General features: G+C 44.1%; 2 protein-coding genes across 3 annotated transcripts in view; one reads left to right on the top strand and one right to left on the bottom strand.

Moving 5' to 3' along the window:
- Positions 1 to 6,167, bottom strand: part of NINL (ninein like) — a 70,587-nt gene extending 64,420 nt beyond the window's left edge. The window contains exon 1 of one of the 2 annotated variants that reach the window (XM_053243437.1): positions 6,057 to 6,167. In XM_053243437.1, coding sequence (XP_053099412.1) covers positions 6,057 to 6,061 — 5 coding nt within the window. In that variant the 5' untranslated portion in view covers positions 6,062 to 6,167. Of the gene's footprint in view, positions 1 to 459; positions 735 to 6,056 lie in introns of those variants that run through there. The other variant, XM_053243444.1, reaches the window with a different exon arrangement.
- Positions 6,168 to 6,219: 52 nt separating this feature from the next.
- On the top strand, positions 6,220 to 21,643 carry EIF4A3 (eukaryotic translation initiation factor 4A3). The gene is made up of 12 exons (XM_053243477.1): positions 6,220 to 6,385; positions 8,433 to 8,505; positions 10,845 to 10,911; positions 11,173 to 11,235; positions 11,516 to 11,648; positions 12,909 to 12,989; positions 14,526 to 14,667; positions 16,548 to 16,686; positions 16,835 to 16,950; positions 18,417 to 18,524; positions 18,975 to 19,102; positions 21,225 to 21,643. The coding sequence occupies exons 1-12, from the start codon at positions 6,220 to 6,222 to the stop codon at positions 21,239 to 21,241; spliced, it is 1,233 nt and encodes a 410-aa protein (XP_053099452.1). The 3' UTR covers positions 21,242 to 21,643.
- The last annotated feature ends 1,309 nt before the right edge of the window (positions 21,644 to 22,952 follow it).

The following is a 22,952-nucleotide window of genomic DNA, read 5'->3' as shown; positions in this document are numbered from 1 at the left end:
AGCCAGGCAGGTTCAAAGAAGACACATTCAAGAGTGGGACGGACAGTTGTGGGCAAGCATTAATACAGTGGGACACCATGCAAGATAAACAGAGAAGAAGTCTGAACTAACTAGTACAGCCTTCCAGGTTGGAGCGCGGGTTTGCAAACCAGCTAGTGTGAAAGGGCTGCAGATAGACCTAGAGAGATGGTCAAAGAACCGAGACTCAGACAAGCAAGAGTCGAATTCCTCCCCGCTGCAAAAGAAGTCAGGCACGTTATTCCGAAGAGACTCTTTGCAACCCAATAGCAGAGATCCCTCCTCCTTCTCAAAAAAACAAAAAAACCCTTAGGCAAGCAACACACAGCAGACTAGTTCTCTGTCCCTGAGGTTGGAAGGAGGTTTGGGAAACACATGAGCCCAAACCACCCGGCCAGGCCTGCTCCGGGGAAGCGCTCGAGCCCGCCACAAGGCACCTACCTCTCTTCTTCCTCCTCCACTTCACTCTGGTTCTAGTCCCAAAGCAGAAGCAGCAGCATCCCCTGGAGGGTGCAGCGGCTCTGCTCTTCTCGCTGCTGCCCCTTTGTGTCCGTCAGCCAATGCCAGCGTGCTCTGCTGCTGCTTCTCCTCTCCGGGGGGGCGGGGGGGAGGAGGAGGAGGAGGAGGCGGCCCCTCCCCCGACAAGCTCTCCTCCTCGGCTAGCCAAGCAGCCCCAGGCACATAGGCATCTCTGCTTGGCAGTCAGCTCAGCAGCCCCGGACCCGCGCCAGCTGCTGCTGCTGCTGCCGCCCGGGACCACACCGCTAGGGGCGAGTTGAGCAACTCTGTCTTCCAGGCCGGCTCCTTTCCAGCTTGTCTTCATCAGCTGCTGCTGGCATCCTCTGCTGGTTTGGAGGAGTCCGCCCAAGGCGCGCCATCGGGACGGCAGCCAGGTGCCTGCCGGCCTGGGAAAGCCAAGCAGAAAACAAAAGGCCCCGGCCTGCAAGAAAGGCCGCCCGGCAAGGGCAGTGGACCGCCTGCAAGGAACAGGGCGAGTGGCTGATCACGCTGCTGCCTTTTTTATTTTTTGTTTTTAGTGTAGATGTGATTTTATTATCAGATGTTTAATATCTGAAAGAACAAAGTTTTGGAGAGAGTTTCAATTTAAACTACAGTTTTATAACAGCTAAGAAATGTAAAATGGTTTTGGAAGGATTGGCTCTGTTTTGCCAATTTGGGGCAGCTGAATCTTTGTTTACCTTCTTTTACCCTAATAGTAGCCTGATGATTTTACCATAATTGCAAAATGATGTAGTTTTGTTTCCCATTCTATAATAGTAGGAATCACTCTCATTTTCCAGGATTTTGCACAGTAAATTTTTGTTACTGCTATTGTGTGTGATTTGTTTTAAGACTGCCTTTTTCCTTTTTATATTAATTTATTTTTTGTTAGGTGCCTTGGGATTTTATTTGTTAAATTTACAAATCGCCTTCCATAATAAATCTTAAGGCAGTTTACAACATAAATATTAAAAACAACCATAACATCTTTAAAAATTAAAAACATACAACCAATAAAACACATAAAGTGGGGTATAAATATAAATAATAAAATAAAATTCTTAAAATATATTTAATAAATTATATTTCTATGAATAAATTTAATAAATTATTAAATAACATTAAATATTATTTAATAAATGAGTTATTAAATCAAATTAAAAATAATAAACACTAGTTCAATGTGTACTTTAGGCAAGTTTTTGATGTAAGAGAAGGTCCAGACCTAACAATATTTACATTTTCTACTGTATCTCTTACTAGAGCCTTTATCATTATAGTGCATCCCTTATCATTTGGCACATAGCCTCCATATATGAAAGAATCAATGTCTGAAATTTAGAAAATTGTTAACTATAAGCAACATTTATTTTGTGCCATTTTTCTAGAGGGGTATACCAGAGCAGTGCAATCCCAAGCATGTTTCCTCAGAAGTAAGCCCTGCTGAATTTAATGAGATTTGCTCCTTCAGAAGTGTGTTGTTGAGAATGGCTGCCTACTATAAGTCATTGGTTAACTAACATTGGTGGCTTTCTTGCCATGTTTCTTCAGAGAAGCTCACGGCGAATACAAATACAACAAATATTTATATGCCACTTTTCAACAAAAGTTCCCAAAGCAGTTTACATAGATAAAATGGTTCCCTGTCCCCAAAGGGCTCACAACTTTAAATTTTTTAGAAATTTTGGAAAGCTGTTTTTCTGGGGAGATCGGGTCTACTGATTGGAGTTGGTGGGTAGACCAGTCCTCCAAGGCAGGCCAACGCACTTTCTGGAGTGGAGGCCTGGTCTACCCGCCACATGAGGTGGATAAGTTAGTCCTCTGAGGCAGGTTGACGCGCTAAGTCCAGAGCAGAGGCCTACTGGTCTACCCACCAACCCCAAGTGGTAGACCGGCTCTCCCCGGAAAAACAGCCCTCCAAAAGGGCACTTGAAACGTTTCAAGATGAAGAGCGATTTTATTTCAAGCTCAAAACAGGCCTTTTATTTGAAGGGTATTTTGTTTTGAGCTAGAAACACTCAGAACATTTCACACATCCCTACCTCTGACTAGCAGGGGAAGCAGGCAGCTATCTGAAGAATAGAGGCCTAGCAAGAGTGCAGTAGGAGCTAGGGATGTGCACGGAACCGGCTCCCTTCGAGCTGATGGTGGGGCAGGGGTGGCTTTAACGGCAGGAGAGGGTCCACTTCCCCCCACACACACCACACTTACCTCCCCACACACACCACCACCACCCTTCCCCCTCCGGCGCTCTCTGTATAAATAGTCTGGCAGGGCATCAGCATACCTCGTTGTTCACTGACCAGAAGTGCTGTGCGCACGTCGCCTGGCACTTCCAGTGAAATGGAGCTGCAAGAAGGTATGCTGCCACCCCGCCGGACTATTTATACACAGAGCACCAGAGGGGGAAGTGCGGCAGACAGAGGCGTAACTATAGGGGGGCAGGGGGGCACGTGCCCCGGGCACCATCTTTTCTGGTCACGTAGGGGGCGCCGCCATGACAAGAAAATTAAAAAAAAAATTTAATTTTTTTTGTTAATACAAATGTTTCCTGCTCAGTGCAGCAGCGCTGCAGCAGTCAAGGGAGCGCGTCGGCGCCCCCTCCCCCATGAGCGGTCCCTTCCGCGCCACCCGCGGCCCCCCCCATTGCTTTGCTGGTGCCTGGCAGCCAGTCAGTGGCCTGGCGCGGCGGCGGCAGGCGCTTGTGAGGAAAAACTTAAGTATAATGTAGTATGTTGGGGGGCGCGGGGGCGCCATTTCAGTGCTTGCCCCGGGCGCTGTTTTCCCTAGTTACGCCTCTGGCGGCAGAGGGTGGGAAGTGCACCGTGACCCAACCCCATCCTTAAAGCCACCCCGCTGCCACATTCGAACTGGTTCCTGATCGGCGCTCAAAGAATAGAATACTAAAGAGGTTCATGTACATCCCTAGTAGGACCAGGAACAAGACTGATCCTGCCAACATTTTTTTTAATTGGCTAGACCACCCAAAATGTGTGGTCCTCCTAATTATGTCACTCTTTCCCCATGTGTTTATTCCATGTTTATTCCAATAAGTTCAGCAAAATTTACTTTCAACTACTTGCATGCTATGAAAAAGTCGCACAGAACTAACTAAATCTGTTAGAATATGTTGCAAAGTGTGCATAGAACTGTAACTGTGAAACCCAATCTTATGCATGCTTACTCAGAAGACCAACTGTGTTTGAGATTACTCCCAGGTAAGTGTACACAAGATTCCAACTTTGCACATTAGCCCAGAAAGTGTCGACAGTGAGCATCTTGTTTTTCTTTCATAGACTAGAGAGCTGCCATTTCATTTTATACTTAAGGCAAATATACCATATTTTATTTATTTATTTATCATATTTTTACACCGCCCAAAACTTACGTCCCTGGGCAGTTTACAACAAGATTAAAAAGTAAAACACCAATTAAAAACAAGCAAAACAAAACAAAAATTTAAAAGCAAGAAATGTAAAACAATTTAAAATTTTTAAAACAATATTCTAAAAACAACATTCAAAACAAAACAATATCAGTTAAAAGCCTGGTTGAAGAAATGCATCTTTCAAGGACTTTTTAAAGGATGTCAGAGATGGGGAGGCTCTTATTGCACTAGGGAGCGCATTCTAAAGCCTCAGGGCAGCAACGGAGAAGGCCCGTCCCTGAGTAGCCACCAGACGAGCCAGTGGCAAATGCAGATGGACCTCTCCTGATGATCTCAATTGGCAGTGGGGTTCATTACGAAGAAGCCATTCTCTTAAAAACCCAGGGCCCAAGCTGTTTAGGGCTTTATAGGTTATGACCAACACCTTGTATTTTGCCCGGAAACATATTGGCAGCCAGTGTAACTCCTTCAATACGGGAGTAATATGGTCTATCCTAGATGACCCAGAGACAAGCCTGGCTGCCACATTCTGGACCAACTGTAGTTTCTGGACTACGTACAAGGGCAGCCCCACATAGAGCGCATTGCAGTAATCCAGTCTAGAGGTTACCAGCAGATGTACCACTGTTTTGAGGTCATCTAACTCAAGAAACGGACGCAGCTGGCGTATCAGCCGAAGCTGATAGAAGGCACCTCTGGCCACTGTCTCAACCAGGGACACAAAGGAGAGACTTGGATCCAGAAGCACCCCCAGACTGCATACCTGTTCCTTCTGGGGAAGTGTGACTCCATCCAGAACAGGCAGATCAAACTCATCTCTCAAGTTCCGACCCCGCACAATGAGTACCTCCGTCTTATCAGGATTCAGTCTCAGTTTGTTATCCCTCATCCAGCCCATTACCGACTTCAGGCAGGCATTTAGGGAGGTTATGCCCTCTCCCGATGATGCTGACATGGAGAAATAGATTTGGGTGTCATCAGCATACTGATAGCACCCTGCACCAAATCTCTTGATGTCTCCCAGCGGTTTCATGTAGATGTTAAACAACATCAGAGACAATACGTTACCCTGAGGGACACCATACAAAAGTTCAGATTTTGAAGAACAGCAGTCTCCAAGGGACACCATCTGGAATCTGCCCAAGAGGTAGGGGTGGAACCACTGCAAAGCAGTGCCTCCCACCCCCAACCCCCTCAGACGCTCCAGAAGGATACTATGGTCGATAGTATTGAAAGCCGCAGAAAGGTCCAAAAGGACCAACAGAGTCACACTTCCTCTTTCAATTGCCAGTTGGAGATCATCCATCAGGCCGACCAAGACAGTCTCCACCCCATAGCCAGCCCGGAAGCCAGTTTGAAATGGGTCTAGATAATCTGTTTCCTCCAAGACTGTCTGGAGCTGGGAGGCCACCACCCTCTCAATTACCTTGCCCAGCTACGGAAAGTTGGAGACAAGCCTGTAGTTACTCAGCTCCCAGGGATCCAAGGATACCATATGCAAAGGAACACTTTTAACAAGGCAACAGTCTATAAAACAAGCACTGTAGTAGCTTTTTCAGATCCACATTCAACCTGAGATAGCTGATCATGATTTAACCCCTATGCCTAGTCAACAGCACTGGCATGAGATGAAGTGCCGCACAAGAAATCGTTTAAATAGGAAACGCGTGGACCAAACAATTAGCGCGAAACGAACAGCGAACACGCCATTGCTTGAACAACGCCCAGCGCACAACGCTTGTGGGACGCGCTATATAGGAACAAATGTCTCACCACAGAGATAAGAAATAGCCAGAGTGTCCTATCTCCTTTTCTCTATCGGGAATTTCCGGCTTATATAACAAGACATTTTTGGTCACCTCGGGACGGAAGTGACCGGTGCCCGTAAAATCAAAGGATAAATCTTGTTTTCTGCGTCTTTGTGACTATCAGTAGCGTTTCCCCTCAGTAAAAAAAAGCAGAAGCAAAGTAAGCGGACCATGCTCCTTCTGATTTAGGCTTTAATTTATTGTGATGGGGGGATATAATTGTTGAATAATTCAGAGACTCTCATACAATTTTGTTATGTTTTCCGTCTGCGTGCTACTCCAGCCTTTTCCTATCTCTACCTATCGCGTAGCCTAGCGCTTCGTTGAGCGTCACTGCGTACGTCATTGACGGAGCGCCGGAAAGGGCCAGGGCGCCTGCGCGATTCGTTGGCCACCAGACGCGGAGTGCGCGTTACAGGCCTTGCGGGCTGAATCTCCTCAGTCGGAGTCGGGATTCGGGTGGGCTCCATAGCAGAGACGAAGCTTGAGAGTCAGGCGAGCGGGATGTCGGGGGCCACGGGCGGCGCGACGGGCTCGGCCCGGAAGCGGCTGCTGAAGGAGGAGGACATGACCAAGGTGGAGTTCGAGACCAGCGAGGAGGTGGACGTGACCCCCACCTTCGACACCATGGGCCTGCGCGAGGACCTGCTGCGCGGCATCTACGCCTACGGTGGGCGGGGCTGAGCAGGGAGCAGCGGAATTGCGGGGCGCCATTTGTGCGGAAGTGGGAAGGGGCGGAGTTGCTTTCTTGGGGGTGCGGGGTCCCACTGGAAGAAAAGTCTGAGAGTCCTCTGCAGGGATAGCTCGCCTGAAGCTCTACAGCTTTTGCGAGGCGGGGGGCGTGAGGTCTGGGTAGGGTTACCAACAGTCCCTTATATATATTAGAATTATTTCAGCCCAAAGTTGTCTGCCCTTTATGGGTTGCCATTTTTCATTTATTTTTAGCTAATAGGAAAAACCTATGCTATCTAATGAGAAGTAACTTGCCTAGAGGTTGCTGGTTCAAATCCTTACTGGTGAAACACCTATATCGGGCAGCAGCGATATAGGAAGATGCTGAAAGGCATCATCTCATACCATCATTGCAGGAGATGGCAATGGTAAACCTCTCCTACCATTGAAACCATATGGCTCTGGACGCCAGGAGTCGACACGGACTCGCCAGCACAACTTTACGTACTTTAGGAAGAACCTACAGCTCGGAACAAACCGTTTTCACTAATAACGGCATAATTAATGAGCTCCAACCCCTTCTTCCTTCCTACCAGATTACTCTGTGGTTCTGGTGGGGTGCAGGGTTAGGTTTGCCAGCAGTCTCATGTCGGGGACATTAACAAAACATTAACGGCCCTCAATGATTGGCTAGCATAGGTATGGAGATCATGGAAATCATGCAAGTGATGACTATTGGATAGTGCTCATGTATGAAGCCTATGTGTCTCTTTCTAGAAAACATAATTACATCACACCCAGTTTTGGTAACCCTGGCTATATCAATAAGCAGAGGGAAAGCAAATCTTAAGTTGTAACTTATACCGTAGTTTAAGTTGAAAGTGGTAAAAATCTCATATAGCACTCCGGTTCCCAATTACTCCCACGTACTCCCTGCCTCATGTCCCTTATTCTGTCAGTGGAATGTTGGCAATAGGTATGTGCACGAATTGCAATTCAAAGAGTGATTTATAATACATCCCCAGCACCTTTAAAAGAGAGGAGAGTAGGTTCATATCTGCTGCTCGTCCGCAGCTTCCTGTTGGGACAGCATGCCCCCTGAGCTGCCATACCACCCCGCCAGCACTCTCCCCAGCTGCCATGGCGCGACAGTGGCATGCACATGGCTGCCATGCATGCACTTGATTATCACTTGATAGTGTGGACACATTTGAGGGCTGACTCAGTTGTCACACAAGTGTGGACACATTTGAGGGCTGACTCAGTTGTCACACAGAACCACAGTTATAGCCTAGCATCCTCAAGCTTCAAGAGCACCCCCTCACGTGCCTACATAAGCACCCGAGGAATTCTACTTCTGATTTATGTTAGAAACAAATCAAGATCCGTCATGACATTTGAACTGACTGATCTTGCTATATTCTAACCAACTTGCTTGAAATAAACCTGGATATGTAACTTTCTGCAAACCTTGGACCAATGTCTATGTTTATTTCAAGCAGGTTGGCTATAATATTTATTTATTTAGCTTATTTCTATACCGCCCAAAACGCAAGTTCTCTGGGCTGGTTACAGGACAATAAAAACAACCAATAAAAAGGTTAACATATTTCAACAATTAAAATTTAAAAAGTTAAAACTATTAAAACAATAAACCAAGATTGGTCAGTTCAGATGTCACAACCGATCTTAGATTATTTCTGATTTAAATTGAAAGTAGAATGCCTGGGAGGCTTGTACAGGCAGGGGATGGAGGCGATCTTTCTCTTGAGGCTTGGGGGGCATCACATGGAACCAGAATTTAACCATGGTTCTGCATGATGTCTGAACCAGCCCAGAAATGTAATGTTGTCATCTAACTGCAATTTCTCACCCCAAGTCTTCTCGTTAGCTGTTGCTATATTAAAATATATATTGGTTGTCAACAGCTCTAGTTTTCAATGCTCTGATTTATAAATGATTCCAGTATTGCTTTTGTTAACATTTTAGGATACAGTTTGTGACTAGAAGGGAAGTCTAAAGCATTTTAAAATTATTTTTTCCAGGTTTTGAGAAACCTTCCGCTATCCAACAGAGAGCAATCAAACAGATAATAAAAGGAAGAGATGTGATTGCACAGTAAGTATAATTGTATACTGAAAAAACCATTGAGGGAATTTAGAATATTAAGTTTGACCACTTTGACAATAAGAAGATTAATGATGCTGATGGTCTGAAATGGTCAGAAAGACATTGTGAACTCAAAGGCCCAAAGTAGGTTTAACTAATATATTTATATTTGGATCAGTAACCAGAATCTTATTTGTGTAGAAGCAGTGTTACAATGTTAATCCTGTGCTTGTTCAACAGATATTCTGTTACTCGCTCTCTGACATAAATCATGTCCAGTCATAATCTTCTCCCTGCATTTATCCTTCCTTATGGCAGGTAGCAATAGCTGACCTCCTCCTGTAACCTAAAAACAGTAGTTAAAGGGGCTATCACAAAACATGAGTGAGCTGGGCCTCCTCTTACTTTAAACCCTGGGTGTGACCACATTCAGTGGGTTTTTTAAAATCTGGATTTTCAGTACAGTTTTAATTGGGCTTGCATATTGGCAGATTATAGGGTTTTATTTTGTTGTTGTTAAATGGAATTTTATTCACTACAAGTCAATTTTAACTTGGGAAAAACAGCTTGAAAATGTTTTAAGTAAGTATATTGTAAATCAGTCTGTAGGTGTCTTTGTTCTTGATAGACAAAAGCTGCTTGAGTTAATGAATTGTTTTAACAAATTATATCAGTTTAAAGACTGATCTTGGAACACATATCTGCATTGGTTGACTAGCAGGGAAACAGGCTTAATATACTGAGCTTCACTGGCTGAGGACATTTTGGCAAAAAAATGCAATTTTGATAGTCCCAAACAAAGTCATTCTTGTCCTTGCCTAGGTGATATTGTTGTGAACCAAGCTGATTTGTATACTAGGTATGCTCCGGAGCTAGGAAATTAGGCTTGTCTCACCAGTGTCACAAAGTGACCAGTTCTTTATACAGTGACCATGTATAGTCTGGGCTCAAAAGTAGAAAGAAACTAAACACTCTTACATAATTCAGTGGGTGTTATTGAGTATAAAAGATTGTCAGAGCAACAGCATAAATCTGAGCAGACAACAAAACAATCAATTATAGCTACTAGTAATAGCAATGCAGTGTTCCTAACTATCATCTGTGTGTGGATGCCTGTCATCTCAGTGATTACTTCTAACTATCAAGAGATAGAGAAACTTGAAAAGAAAAAGGGCAGGGAGTTGCTTGAAAGGGGAAATGGCAGAGTGCTAGGTTTAGTAAAAGGGGATGGAAGTTGGGGTCAAAGGCCGGTTCTTGAAAGAGGCATTTTTACCAGATCTTCTTGTGGCCACATGGATGCGAGCCTAGTGTCCATTGCTGGAGAGTGTTGCAAACAGCGCTTCCCGTGGATGGCTGGTGCTGGAGTTCACAGACAGAGTTAGCCCTTGATTCTTGGCCCTGCGGCGAGAATCACAAAGCAGTCTCTTGTCTGCAGGTCCTAGGCCTCTGCTAGCTCCGCAGCTAGACAGCAGGCACTTGGGGTGCACATATGAGCAAGTATTGCTTGTTAGGTAACGATTGCTGCCTTCTGTCCAGAGAGCTGACTTTTTTTTTAATAGTTGTTGGATCATTTGATTTCAACATAGTCTATTCAAATTGTCAGCATCCTTCCTGGATCTCAAACGGTGTCAATTGCTGTTATCTTCTGGATTCTGTCTCCTGACAATTATTGATCAGATATCTGAATTCCATCTCCTGTTGTCATTAACTGTTGTTGAGAAGAATCTTGTTCTGTTGACATTCCCAAAGCAAATCTGCATCTCTGAGCTTGCAAATGGGCATCTTCTCTTGTCCACAGACTTCCTGGCGCCTTGTCTCCAAGAAATGTTAAAAAGTCAAAAGGGGTTGTAAAATACAATAAAATTTAAAATGGGGGGGGAGTCAAAAGGAGTTGTTTAAGAAGGAAGAAGCTAAGCTATATGTGTGAGACAGCAATTAAATCACTTCTTGTGTACATCTACCTAGTGTGTAATTCTAAAAACATTCTAAAGTAACAGCTAGAGGATATATGTCTGAGACTAGTTAATCAGTGCATTTGACTGAGGCAAAACAATATAGGTGACACCAACATGGTAAACATTCTGTCAGAGGAAGTATAGGATTAGCTTCCAGCTTTCCCCAAAGCCATTGCTTGAGAGCAAAATCCAAATAATTTGGCTTGTCTCTTAGGAGTTGGTCATTTCACTCAGAGTTCAAGCATCAATTGATTTCTTAATAAAGTAGAATCAGACACAGGCTTTCATTTCACATAATTTTGGATTGGTAACTCTGGGTCCAGGGTGGCCACAACAATATGTATGGCTTATTCTTCAGATACAGCTTTTTAAAATGCAATGTTTTCTTTCTAGATCACAGTCTGGAACAGGCAAAACAGCAACATTTTCCATCTCCGTTTTACAATGTCTTGACATCCAGGTAACTTGAAATATGTACCATTTACAATACCTAATAAAGATGTGCACATTTTGGCTGCAAATAGTATATAGTATAATGTTGACAGTGATCAGGGACAACCTTTTCATTAATCCTCCTTTTTGAACACTGGATTTCATTTCTAATATATCTCTGCCCTGTCGTTGAAGGAGATTAGACTGTTCTGAATCTTGAAACCCTCCAGATTACACATTTAGAGGGAATGATGAATGTCCTGTTCACTAGATCTCATTGTTTCAACAGGTTCGTGAAACCCAGGCATTGATTTTGGCACCTACTAGAGAATTGGCAGTACAAATTCAGAAGGTAAGTGTGTTTTCTAATCCTGTAGACTCAGTTGTTAGAATGCTTCCCAAACATTGAGGGTCAAAAGTTAAATTATATTAACTGACCTTTTGCCATTTAAAAAATTGTAAGGACGTCAAAGTCTGAAGACCTAAGACATGTACTTTCCAGAACTATTAATGTACCATTGTTTCTGATAGTATATCAGTGGTATATTGTCTCTCATAGTTGGAAGAAACTTACTAACCTAGTTCAAGTTCTACAAAACCCTTGAAAATCATGTGTGCACTTGTTCCTACAGGGGCTTCTTGCTCTTGGTGACTACATGAATGTCCAGTGCCATGCTTGTATTGGTGGGACCAATGTTGGTGAAGACATCAGAAAACTGGATTATGGACAGCATGTTGTTGCAGGCACCCCAGGGCGTGTGTTTGGTGAGAATTTCGCTTAATGTAAAGAATTTACAATGATGTTTAGTGTAGAATTCTGTCTGCTTCATGGTGAAGATACTTTTGATTCCTCAGTTCTGTTTTCTAGGTTGGGAACTAGAGCTACGATTTCCCTCCTCTAGTTCTTCTTAGACTAAATTAGTCTGTAGCTTTAAAAAGACCCTGTCAGTTTAGGTCAGGGGTGGCCCACTGTCTCACCACACCCTACTGGGTCTGATCTCACCCTAGTTTTCTGTAGCTCCCTTCCACCTAAGAGGTATGAAGCTATCTTTTGCACTCACTGAGGCTTTCCTCCAAGCTAGCCCTCCTGCTGTTGCCACTTCCAGTTCCCCAACCCTGATGGGAAGATGCTCCAGTGGCCTCTCCCATGGCATACTGATTCCAACCAAGAAAGTGCCTTCACAAATGCAGGCATCCTTTCACTTCATGCATACGGATGAGCTGTGCTGTGTTTTGCAGCACATGAGTCTCTGCTTCTCATCTAGCAAGTGCCCCATGCAAAATGAGAGGATGCCCGAAAGTAGACATGTGCACAGTCCTTGGTTCCTACACTGGTTCGAAGACTAACTGGTTCCTGTTGCCGCCAAACTGGTTGCGGTGGGCAGTGGTACAGCAGGTCCTACCTGTGGGATTGCAGCTTCATGCAGCTTCCGCCGGTGGCGCTTACCCCAGCAGCTTGCGCGTCGGAGACGCCATACTGACCACACAAATGGCATCCACACATATGTGGAGGCTGTGTGCATGCCGCTCCTGCTGCATGGGCTGCTGGGGAGAGCACAACTGCAGCAGGATGCTGCCTGGAACGGTGATCCTGCAGGATCACCATACTGTTCTGTACTGTACTCCCTTTTAAAGGTGCTGCTTGGTGGCAACACACACCTGTTCGTATTCGAACCGGTGCACAAACCAAGGATCGTGCACATGCCCAAAAGGCTTCTGCGATATTACCAGGGTTTCTGAGGTGCTGACAGAGAAGTGGAAGGAGCACTATCTGGAGCAGCACCGGCAGGTAGCACTCTTAGCTCAGAAATACCCAGGTCACCACCCTTTCTGAAGCTTCTGGGGCATTCTCTCAGAGTACTAGGGGGTTTCTTCAGCCTGAAAAGCCATCATCCCTCATTCAGTATGCACAAGGAAGGCCAGCCCCCAAGCATCATGAACAAACTCCCTCGGCTCCTCTTGGCCACCAGAGTACAAGTAGTTCTTCTCATCTCTGCTTGGTCTATGTTTGCTTCAATCTTTCAGATATGATTCGTCGCAGAAGTCTAAGGACTCGGGCTATCAAAATGTTGGTTTTGGATGAAGCTGATGAGATGCTCAATAAAGGTGAATAATACCTTTAGCCTTGAAGGGCCTTGTGCTATGCTACCAGTCGTGTCTGTGTCTGTGTGCAAGCGATATATAGATATAGATAAACCCAAACCAAACCTCTTTAGCTGCTGCAACAGTATATGGCCAGAGCAAGTAACAACTCTGTTCAGTTGAGTAGCTTGTCAGAGCCACTATTTGCTGTGGGCTATAAATAAGTCAGGGTAGACTGGTCTTTAAAAAAATACTTTGTGATTTGCATAAATACAATGTGAACTCTTCCAGAGAAGTATGTGTGTTTTTCTCATACAAATGGGAGACTCCTGCTGGGTACATTCAAACAACTTGGTGAGAGCTGGCAAAAAATCTTCTTCATTAAGAAATTGATAAGTAGTCTAGAGTCAGTTGTACAGTAGTAGAAATGCCTTAGTACTTGTGCATTATCATCAGGATAGCAAAAACATATTAGGCAGCATAGGCGGGCTAAAGCTGCAGTCAGCTATTGTTTTAATCTGTGGTCCAGCCCCTTCTCCCACATATGACAAATATTTATATACTGGTCTTCAACCCAAGTTCTCAAAGGGGTTTACATAGAAAAATAAATTACACTTAAATAAGATGGACCCCTGTCCCCAAAGGGTTCACAATCTAAAAAGAAACATAAGGCAGATACCAGCAAGCAACAGCCACTAGAAGGATGCTGTGCTGGAGTTAGATAGGTCCAGTTGTTCTCCCCCTGCTAAATATAAGAGAATCACCACTTACAAAGTGGTGTTTACATCTTACACCACTTTACATCTCACACCACTTTACATCTCTTTGCTCAGTTAGCAGGGAAGCGTTATGCCAGAAGTGTACAATGTAGAGCACGTGGGTGCCCAACACACCCCTTCAGGGTGTAGATGTGGAGTGATCACCGACCCTAACCTCTTTGTTGGTTCGGTCACAATGCCCAGACCATGGTTTTTCACAGCTCTTGCCCATGCCCCTCCCCCCCCTCATGCACTCCCAATTCCTTTGCTCATTTGTGATTTAATAATAGAAGCACATAAAAAACAAAGTGCTGCACAAAGCAGCAAATTATTATTCGTCATCTCTAAATTGGAAGTGGGGGAAGAGAAGAGGGAAATGTGCAAGCACAGGGCTTGTTTGCCCAGCACCAAGCGGTGGCTTGGCACTGCATCTGAACCAACCCAGTGTCCTGGGGTTGACTTCTTGGCCACACACTTCCAAAGCAGTTAAAGCTGCACCCTTTAAAAACAATATAATTTTCACCACATATACACTACACCTAGAGAGATGGCCAGGTGTTATCAGGGCAAATAAGGCAGGTTGGGTGTATATCATAGATGCCTCAGAGTGGCACTAACATGTATTAAACAAATTGCCACATTAGGCATGGCTATGCTCAACTCAGTGGTGCTTGTAATGAATTCTTGGTCATAAACAATGTTCTTCTGTTGCTCAAATCAGCACACTATGGGAGACTTCTCAAATTCTGCTTGATGTGCATTATATGTTTAACCTACTGTCTTCTGTGCTTGGTTTGGCCAGGTTTTAAAGAACAGATTTACGATGTGTACAGATACCTCCCCCCAGCAACACAGGTGGTTCTGATCAGCGCCACCTTGCCACATGAGATCTTGGAGATGACCAACAAATTCATGACTGACCCCATCCGCATTCTGGTGAAACGGTTAGTGATCTTTGGAGTCTTGGCTCACACTGGTGCTTCCTTTTGCTGTAATGATTTTGAAAGTGACTTTGAATGTGACCACATTGACAGTGCTACAGACTAGAACTATTATTTATTTTAGTTATTTGTATACGGTATATTTTAGGCAGAGCTCTCTCAAAGTTGCTCATGTACAATTAAAAACAGAACACAATTGCCTATCCTGACTGCTGGTGGTGGTTTGTAAAGCTTCATAAACAGTCCCCATCAAAATGACCATCAGCATAACCTGGCAGCAGATGACAAGTGCAGTGGGTGGAATAGGGCTTTTCTGTTGGACTGGCTTTCAGTGGCTCCAAGTAGCAAAAAGGTCTGGATGGCAACAGTTACCATGCCAACCCTGGGTGTGGTCACTGCTACTGGTTCTTAGAGCTGCAGCAGGACCAGTGTAAATAGCCCTCATGAAAAATGAGCAAAGTGCTTGTCTGGGTCCCTGTTTGCTTGCCATTTTCCCAATCTGTTCTGCAGTCTAAACCAGGGGTTCTCAACCTTGGGTCTCAAGCGGTGTTGGACTGCAGTTCCCAGCATCCTTGTCTGCAGTCATCTAAATTTACCACTTTAACTGTGAATTACAAGTGGTGTCAAAACAGAAATAATGGCCCTGTTGGGTTACTTAAGTTAGAAACAAAAAGGGGGGTTAATCATCATACTTAGCATTGACGTAGCCTTTCCCCTGGGTATTCCAAGTGCCTGGCATACATTTTCTCAATAACCCTTACCCTGACAAACTGTAAGGTAGGCCAGTATTATTATTCCCATATTACAGATGAGGGATAGAGAATGAGAAAATATTGTTCGTCTTCAGGCCACTCAGTGAGTTCATAGTTGAACTTTCTGGCTTATAGTTCACACTTGTAGCCATTATACTATGGAAGTTCTTACCTTAGTGTCTGAGGATGTAGTTAGAATGCTTGGAGGTCCACCACTTGTGCTCTGAATCTTTGCCTGGCCTGGATGTATGGATTTTGGAGGTATTTGACACCTCCTTGGAGGGGATGTAGTTCCTACTGCTATCAAGAAGGTAGTGGCGCATCTCCTTGGGGGGGTGGAGAAAAAAGGGCCCCTGGACCAGGACAGTTTAAATAACCATCATTGCTCAGGATGAAATCTACCATACTTGGGCAAGGTATTTGAGCAAGTGGTGATGACTGAACTGCAAGTAGTTCTGATTGGATCTTACTTGGGTCCTGCTTGGTTTTGAGACTGAAGCTGCATTGGGGTCACTTTGATGCACCAGGAGATAGACAAGGAAAGGCAACCCAGCTGAATATCTTGGATCTCTTAGCAGCTCTTCTGCCATTAATGAAAGTGCTCTTCTGTGCCACCTTTCTGGGATATGATTGGGTAGTGAAGACTTTCCTGTTCCAGACAGTTTTTTAAATTCTGCTGCATAAAATGGCTTTATCTTCTGCCATTTTTCCTAGACTTCTGCTGTCCACTTCTATTGATATATTTTACTTGTTTTTATTCTTGTATATATATTGTAAACTGCTTTTATGTTTTTAAGTCAAAAGTAAATAATTAAATTTTGCTAATCCCAGATGGACAGTTGAATGTTAAAACTGAAGGAATTTAATATTAAAACTGAAGGAATTTAATTCCTTAAGTTTAAACACTCAACTGTCTGTTCTGGGATTAGCAAAATTTAATTATTTACTTTTGACTTAAAAACATAAAAGCAGTTTATTTAATAGTAAACTCTTTATTTAATTGTAGGCATTTTGTGTTGGATCCGAATAGACATCTGTAGAAAACATGCATTATGAATGGTTAGTTTACTAAATGTCACGCCTTACAAATAAGTCTGCTGCTAAAATGGTATTTTTCCTCTCCCTGTTCAGTGATGAGTTGACCCTAGAGGGGATCAAGCAGTTTTTTGTGGCTGTAGAGAGAGAAGAATGGAAGTTTGATACATTGTGTGACCTATATGACACGCTCACGATTACCCAAGCAGTCATTTTCTGTAATACAAAGAGGAAGGTATGTCAGCAAGTAACATGTTATCCAACTGAGTTATGAATAATTCTTCTCAAACAACTTAACAGTGGATTCCATCTGGAGAAAGTTGAGTTTTTCTGTGTTACTGCTGTTATAATCCAAAACCAATTCTGGCTTCTCCTTGGCTCAGGTTGACTGGCTGACTGAGAAGATGAGAGAAGCCAACTTCACTGTTTCCTCAATGCATGGTGACATGCCTCAGAAGGAGAGGGAGTCCATCATGAAAGAGTTCAGATCTGGGGCAAGGTAAGCTAGATATTTTTCTGTGGTGGTTTGGTCATCTTGGAAGAATATAAGAAGAGGCCTGCTGGATCAGACCAAAGATACATCTGCTCCAGCATCCTGTTCCTCACAGTGGCCTACCCCTGGGAACTCCAGAAGTGGGACACATGGGCACATAGTACTTTCCTACTATTGCTTCCCAGTAGCTGGTGTGCAGAGGCAGGTAACTTCTGGACCTGGAGACAGCATATGGTGGTCATCATGACTAGTAGCCATTGATTGACTTGGCCTCCTGGGTTTTTATCTGATTCCATTTTAAAGCCATCAGAGCTAGTGGTCATCACCACCTCTTACTGGTAGTATTGACTTCATCAGGTGTTTTCTTCCTATCCCATGAGGTCATACTCTAGGAACATAGGATGCTGCTTATACTGAGTCAGATCATTGGGCCGTCTAGCTCAGTATTGTCTCCACTGACTAGCAGAAGCTCTCCAAGGTTTCAGGCAGGAGTCTCTCCCAGCCCTACCTGGAGATGCCAAGGAGTGATCCTGGGAGCTTTTGCATGGAAGCAGATCCTCTTCCACAGAGTTATGGCCCCATCCAAGTGCAAACCAAGGCAGACCCTCTTAGCAAAGAGGGCAGTTCACGTTTGCTACCACAAAACCAGCCCCTGCCCACCGGCCATTCATCCTGAAATTTCTGGCATCTTCTTGGGAGTGAAGGAAGCCAGCACACTTGGCTTCTCCCTGGTAATCTTGCATGAAAATATCTGAGGGTGTAACCCTTTTGCTGCTTTTATACATTCCTCAGGACATCTCATCCAGTGATTGTGCCACCCTCCTAGCCCTGAAACCCTCACTCTTCATTTCACTGAACAGAATGCCACCCTCTTGGGTCTTATCCCTAGTGATGTGCAGTCCATTGTGCCATGTTGTTAGAGTGGGAAGATGAAGTTCCTTCTGTTGTCATGCTCAGTTCTGGCACTCAGACCCTACGTCTGCCTTAACAGTGACCTATGCAGAAGAAAAGAGAGTCCAGTGCTCTTACTCTTCTAAAACTCTTGTGTCATTAAAAAGGAGAGATGTATACAGGCACTCACAAATTAATGTCATGCTGCTGACTGGTTAAGGAGACTTCTTTGGGAGTGCTGGCTCCCTTACACGGAGCAGCAGGAGAGCAGCTGCCCCGATTCAGTCCCAGCAGCATCCTTCCTGTGGCTGTTGCTGATTGTTGCCAGAACCTAAGGGGTATACTCATGCGTCAAATGGGCCGTAACCCAAAATAAGCCAAATCTGGTGGAGTCTCCCTTGTGCTTAGATGGTGAGCCCCTTTGGGACAAGGAACCATTTTCTCATTCTTTTGTTTGCTATGTGAACTGCTTTGAGACATGTTTTGTTCAAAAGGGGTGTGTGTGTGTGTATCTGAATGAGAGATATTATATTTGAGGAGGTTACTGCAATCCAGCAACTAGTTTCTTTATCTTTTTACAGCCGGGTTCTTATTTCTACAGACGTTTGGGCCAGAGGCTTAGATGTACCTCAGGTGTCCCTAATTATTAACTATGACTTGCCCAACAACAGAGAATTGTATATACACAGGTAAAATTGTTTAACTATATTTATTATTAGGAATGGGAAAGGAGTTTCCTGTGCTATGATATTTTTGTCTCCAGGGTCCAAAATGAGGGGGGTGGGGCACCAGGACACTTTAAGTTATATTTAAAAGAGAGATTCTTCTTCCTCCTCTTCCTCTTCCTCTTGAACAAATAATGAAATATCTTAGAACAGTATGTAAAACCAAATTGCCATTGCTTTTTGTTCTTATTACTTAAGGATACTTTCTAATAAATTAAAATGGAAGGTGCTCCTGTCTTACAACAGCAATTGGGCTGCCTGAATGCTGTTCTGTATATATGGTGCATAATATCTCTTGCCAGTAGTTGGTGCTGTGAACCTTTACTGAAAAGGAAAGTGGAATTCTGCTTTAAGTCTTCCTCTGGTGACTTCTGTTTCCTCACTAGTTTTTGAATCTCATTTTTGTCCTACCAGGATTGGTAGATCAGGCCGCTACGGCCGGAAAGGTGTTGCCATCAACTTTGTAAAGAACGATGACATTCGTATTCTGCGAGACATTGAACAGTACTATTCCACCCAGATTGATGAAATGCCCATGAATGGTGAGTATCTAATCGGCCTCTTTACACAACTTTGTTCAATGAGGAGTGAGTAGAGCAACAACCTCCTATGTGCAGTGGTAGCTAACATACTGAACATGTGACTACAGGATTGCGTGAAGATAGGTAGGGAAGCCAGTCTTTTTCAACAGCCAAAATTCATTAGCTCAGTGATTAATATGTTCAGTTGAATTAGGGCTGCTACATCTTTCTGCTGTATATCCTGTTTAAATTGGGCTTGGGCCATGTGTTCAGTGGAATCCTATTTATGGTGGATTGAAGGTAGGACTCCTGCAAGTAGAAGTTGTGATGGGTAGAATGGGGCAAGATCCTTTTCCACTTCATTATCTTTTGAGAACTTGCTGTCTGCAGCTTCTGCACTTGACCTATGCCGGTTCTAACTGGGTGGAGAGGAATACCTAACTATATATCTTATATGGTTTTCAAAAAAATATTTTTAAGCATACTTCTATGCAAAGTTCAACATTCCTCATGCTGTTAACATCTGTCTAGGACAGTGATTCTCAAACTTGGGTCCTCAGGTGTTATTGGACTTCAACTCCCATAATCCCTAGCCAAAGGCCACTGAGGCTGGGGATTATGGGAGTTGAAGTCCAATAACACCTGAGGACCCAAGTTTGAGAATCCCTGGTCTAGGAGTTTGGCATTGGGCGTCACCAATAGGTGGATGATACCCAGCTTTATTTATCTGTGCAATCTCCAGCTGGAGATGTGATGGAAGTGCTGAACCAATATTTGAAGGCCATGAAGGGTTGGATATGATCTAACAAGTTGAAATTAAATCTTTTCTGGTCAGAAGAACTGCTGCTCTGGTGTTTTGTATCAACCTGCTTTTGATGAAGTAGCACTCCCCTTGAAGGATCAGTTCAGAGCTTGGTGGGAGTTCTTGTCCCAGTATTACACCTGGATGCCCAGGTGTCTGCTGTAGCTCAGGGGGCTTTTTCTGAACGTCGGCTGGTGCACCAGTTGCAGCTGTTCATGGACCAGGCAGACCTGGCTAGAGTGATTCATGCTCTTGTTGCATCTTGATTGGATTGCTGTCACACACTCTGTGTGGGGCTTCTCTTCCTCCAGAAGCTTCAGCTGCTCCAGAATGCATTAGCAAGAATCTGGTCAAGACCCATGGACCATATATCACTGATCTTGCCAGAGCTGCATTGGTTACCAGTTCATTTCCAGGCACAAATCAGGGTGCTGGAGATGCCCTTCACATATTGGGGCCTGGGTACCTGTAGGATTGCCCCACCCCCCCACCCCCTGAATCTGCTTGCCCTATAAGCAGGCATCTACAAAAACACTTTCCAGTTTGCCAGCGGCAGGTGCTCCCAGCCCTCTGGCAAGCAGTTCACACAGCTCTCATCAGAGGTCTCATTTGCCCTGTCACTTCTGAGAAGGTAAGAAATAGAAGGAATCCTTCCTGAGCAGTAGGATAGGGCTCCCACTGTTTCTTACCATCTCTCTATGCCAGTGCAAATAACAGAAGTCTGGTTTCTCTCCCAAGGCCTCTGCTGTGTACCAGAAAAGCATCTAAGGAAGACAGGGAATTGGTGGTGACCACAAAAATGGCTGGCTAGTGAGCTACGCCTACATGTGGGAATCCCTTCCTCTAAGATTTGACAGAGGGGGCCTCTGCCAGCTGAGGTTTGCTTGGCAGCCACACAGGGTAGAACTTCCTCTGCTATAGCCCCTTCCCTTTGGAATGCTCTCTCAAATGTGGCCAGGTTGGATCCCTGCTCCCATTTTAAACAGCTGGGGGAGACGGGTTTTTTTAGGCAGGCTTTTAAATAGCCGTGTTGTATTCTTTGTAGTTTTATTGATCTTAATTTTGACTTTTATAAGCCGCCCTGAGCCTTTTTGTGAAGGTGCAGGATAAATCTTTTACGTAAGTTAACCCAACTAATGCATGATAAAGCAAATATCTGCAAATGTCTTGCTCTTGCTGTGCAGCAGGAAAAGGAACCACGACGGCCTTGTCTGTCCTGCTTAAGGGCAATGGGTAAATGTCTGAATTGACTACACCATATTGAGGTACAGTCCATATGCCTGGAAGATGTTCTCTGTTCACTATTGCCATGACTGCCTTATATTTTTTCTCTCTCTCTAGTTGCTGACCTTATTTGAAGCAGCAAGGAGGGCAGAAGAGCAAGAGAAGAGAAAAGAAAAGCGCTTTCAAGTTATTTGTAGTCTCTGGTGGCCAAAGGCTGCTTCTGACTCTACGTCTTACTGATACTCATCTAAATAACCCTGACATAATTCCAAAACTGGCTAAATATGTCTGCTTCAGTTGAGGCTTGATGAATGAGTGTGATCAGAAAGAGATCTGTATTAGTGAAGGGTAATGCTAGAAGCAGCCACAAGGCCCTTTGATATTTTCTTTGAACAGTATCACTGTGAAGTCTCCTAAACGTAAAAGTTATTTTAATTTTTTTTCTGAGAAAAGATGGCATCTCTGTAAATAAGGTGTTCAACTGTCATCCTACTTGCAACATTTTGCCCTTATTAAAAATGGAAGTTTTTCATATACGTTCCATATGTGTTCACTACTTTCTATAATGGCAGTGAGTTTAAGTTTTGCAATATGCCCCACCCCAACACCTTTTAGCACCTACAATAGCAGATGTTTCTTCTTTTCAACTAAATAGTAGTGGTTCATGCTAGTTTTAGGATATGATTTGCTGATGTCAGGCCTCTCAGCTCCTTAAAAGGAGTCAACCTGAATTTTTGAGCTGTTTAAAGAAGAATGTCGAAATTGGAATGAACCTTTGAACCAGTAACATGATTTTCAGTGTGTCATGCTGATGGGAATAAAGTGTACACATGCGTCCCCTGCCCCATGTTGATCTACTCTCTCCTCTAACAAAGGGGAATGCAACTAGGATGGATACCTTAAGATTGCAATTTCAGAGAAGGGCTGAATACAGATGACAATTTAACTCTGTGCAGGACTCAGGAAATCTCATCTACTCCATGATGAGTGAAAAAATCCTGACAAGTAGCTTGAAGATCTAGATGATGAGTAAAATATTTTGTCTGACTGGTGAACTGAGCCAACACTTCTTGACGACATGCATGTCACCACATGCTAATCTGTATGCAGCCAAATCATATTTTACCATTCCTGGCTTCCATTTCTGCAGAAGTGAGTTCCATTAGATGGGTTGTGCTGTACTACAGTACAGCAGTGTTCTGGCTTTGAGGCAGAGGTCAGACCGAATGGCAGTGCAGGGGGAATTTATAATTAGTTTTTTCTACTCTCCCTGGGCCTAGTACAAATCCTGGATCCAGTACATCACTTGGTGAAGCAGGGATGTTCATGAATCTGTTTGGAGCACCAAACAGGTTTGAATGCCAGCTGATCAAAGGGTGGGGTGGGGAGGTTGCTTTAAGGGACAGGGAAGTGCCCATGATCATGCTTATGGCTCTCTTCAGACAAGCCCCACTGTAAGTGTGAGCAGTGGGGTGGGAGTTCCTCCTTCCAACTGCTGTACATGACTACAGCAGTGCAATTTTAAATCATCTGAATGAGGCTATCGGTGGTGTATATCCAAAAAATGTCTTGGGCCATACTTGGCTCCATGGGCTCAAGAACAGGCCAACCAAGTTTGCACAGATACATTTAGTTCAGAGTGGAACTTTGTGTACTCGGAAAGAGGTACAAGTGGAAACATCTTTGTGTAGCATACCAGTAGTTTGCAATTCAAGACTACCCTTACTTCATTAGTTCCCATATTCTACCAGAGTGTCCCAGATCACTCCCAAAATAACTGCAATGATCTGCTGGAACCAGTAAATCACATCTAGAAGTTCATCCTTGTCCTCCCATGCAGATTTG

This window comes from Hemicordylus capensis, chromosome 1 (genome assembly GCF_027244095.1).
Source record: "Hemicordylus capensis ecotype Gifberg chromosome 1, rHemCap1.1.pri, whole genome shotgun sequence".
Taxonomy (NCBI): Eukaryota; Metazoa; Chordata; class Lepidosauria; order Squamata; family Cordylidae; genus Hemicordylus; species Hemicordylus capensis.
Note: the sequence above shows the minus strand (reverse complement) of the source record. Positions and strands in the feature narration are given on the sequence as shown.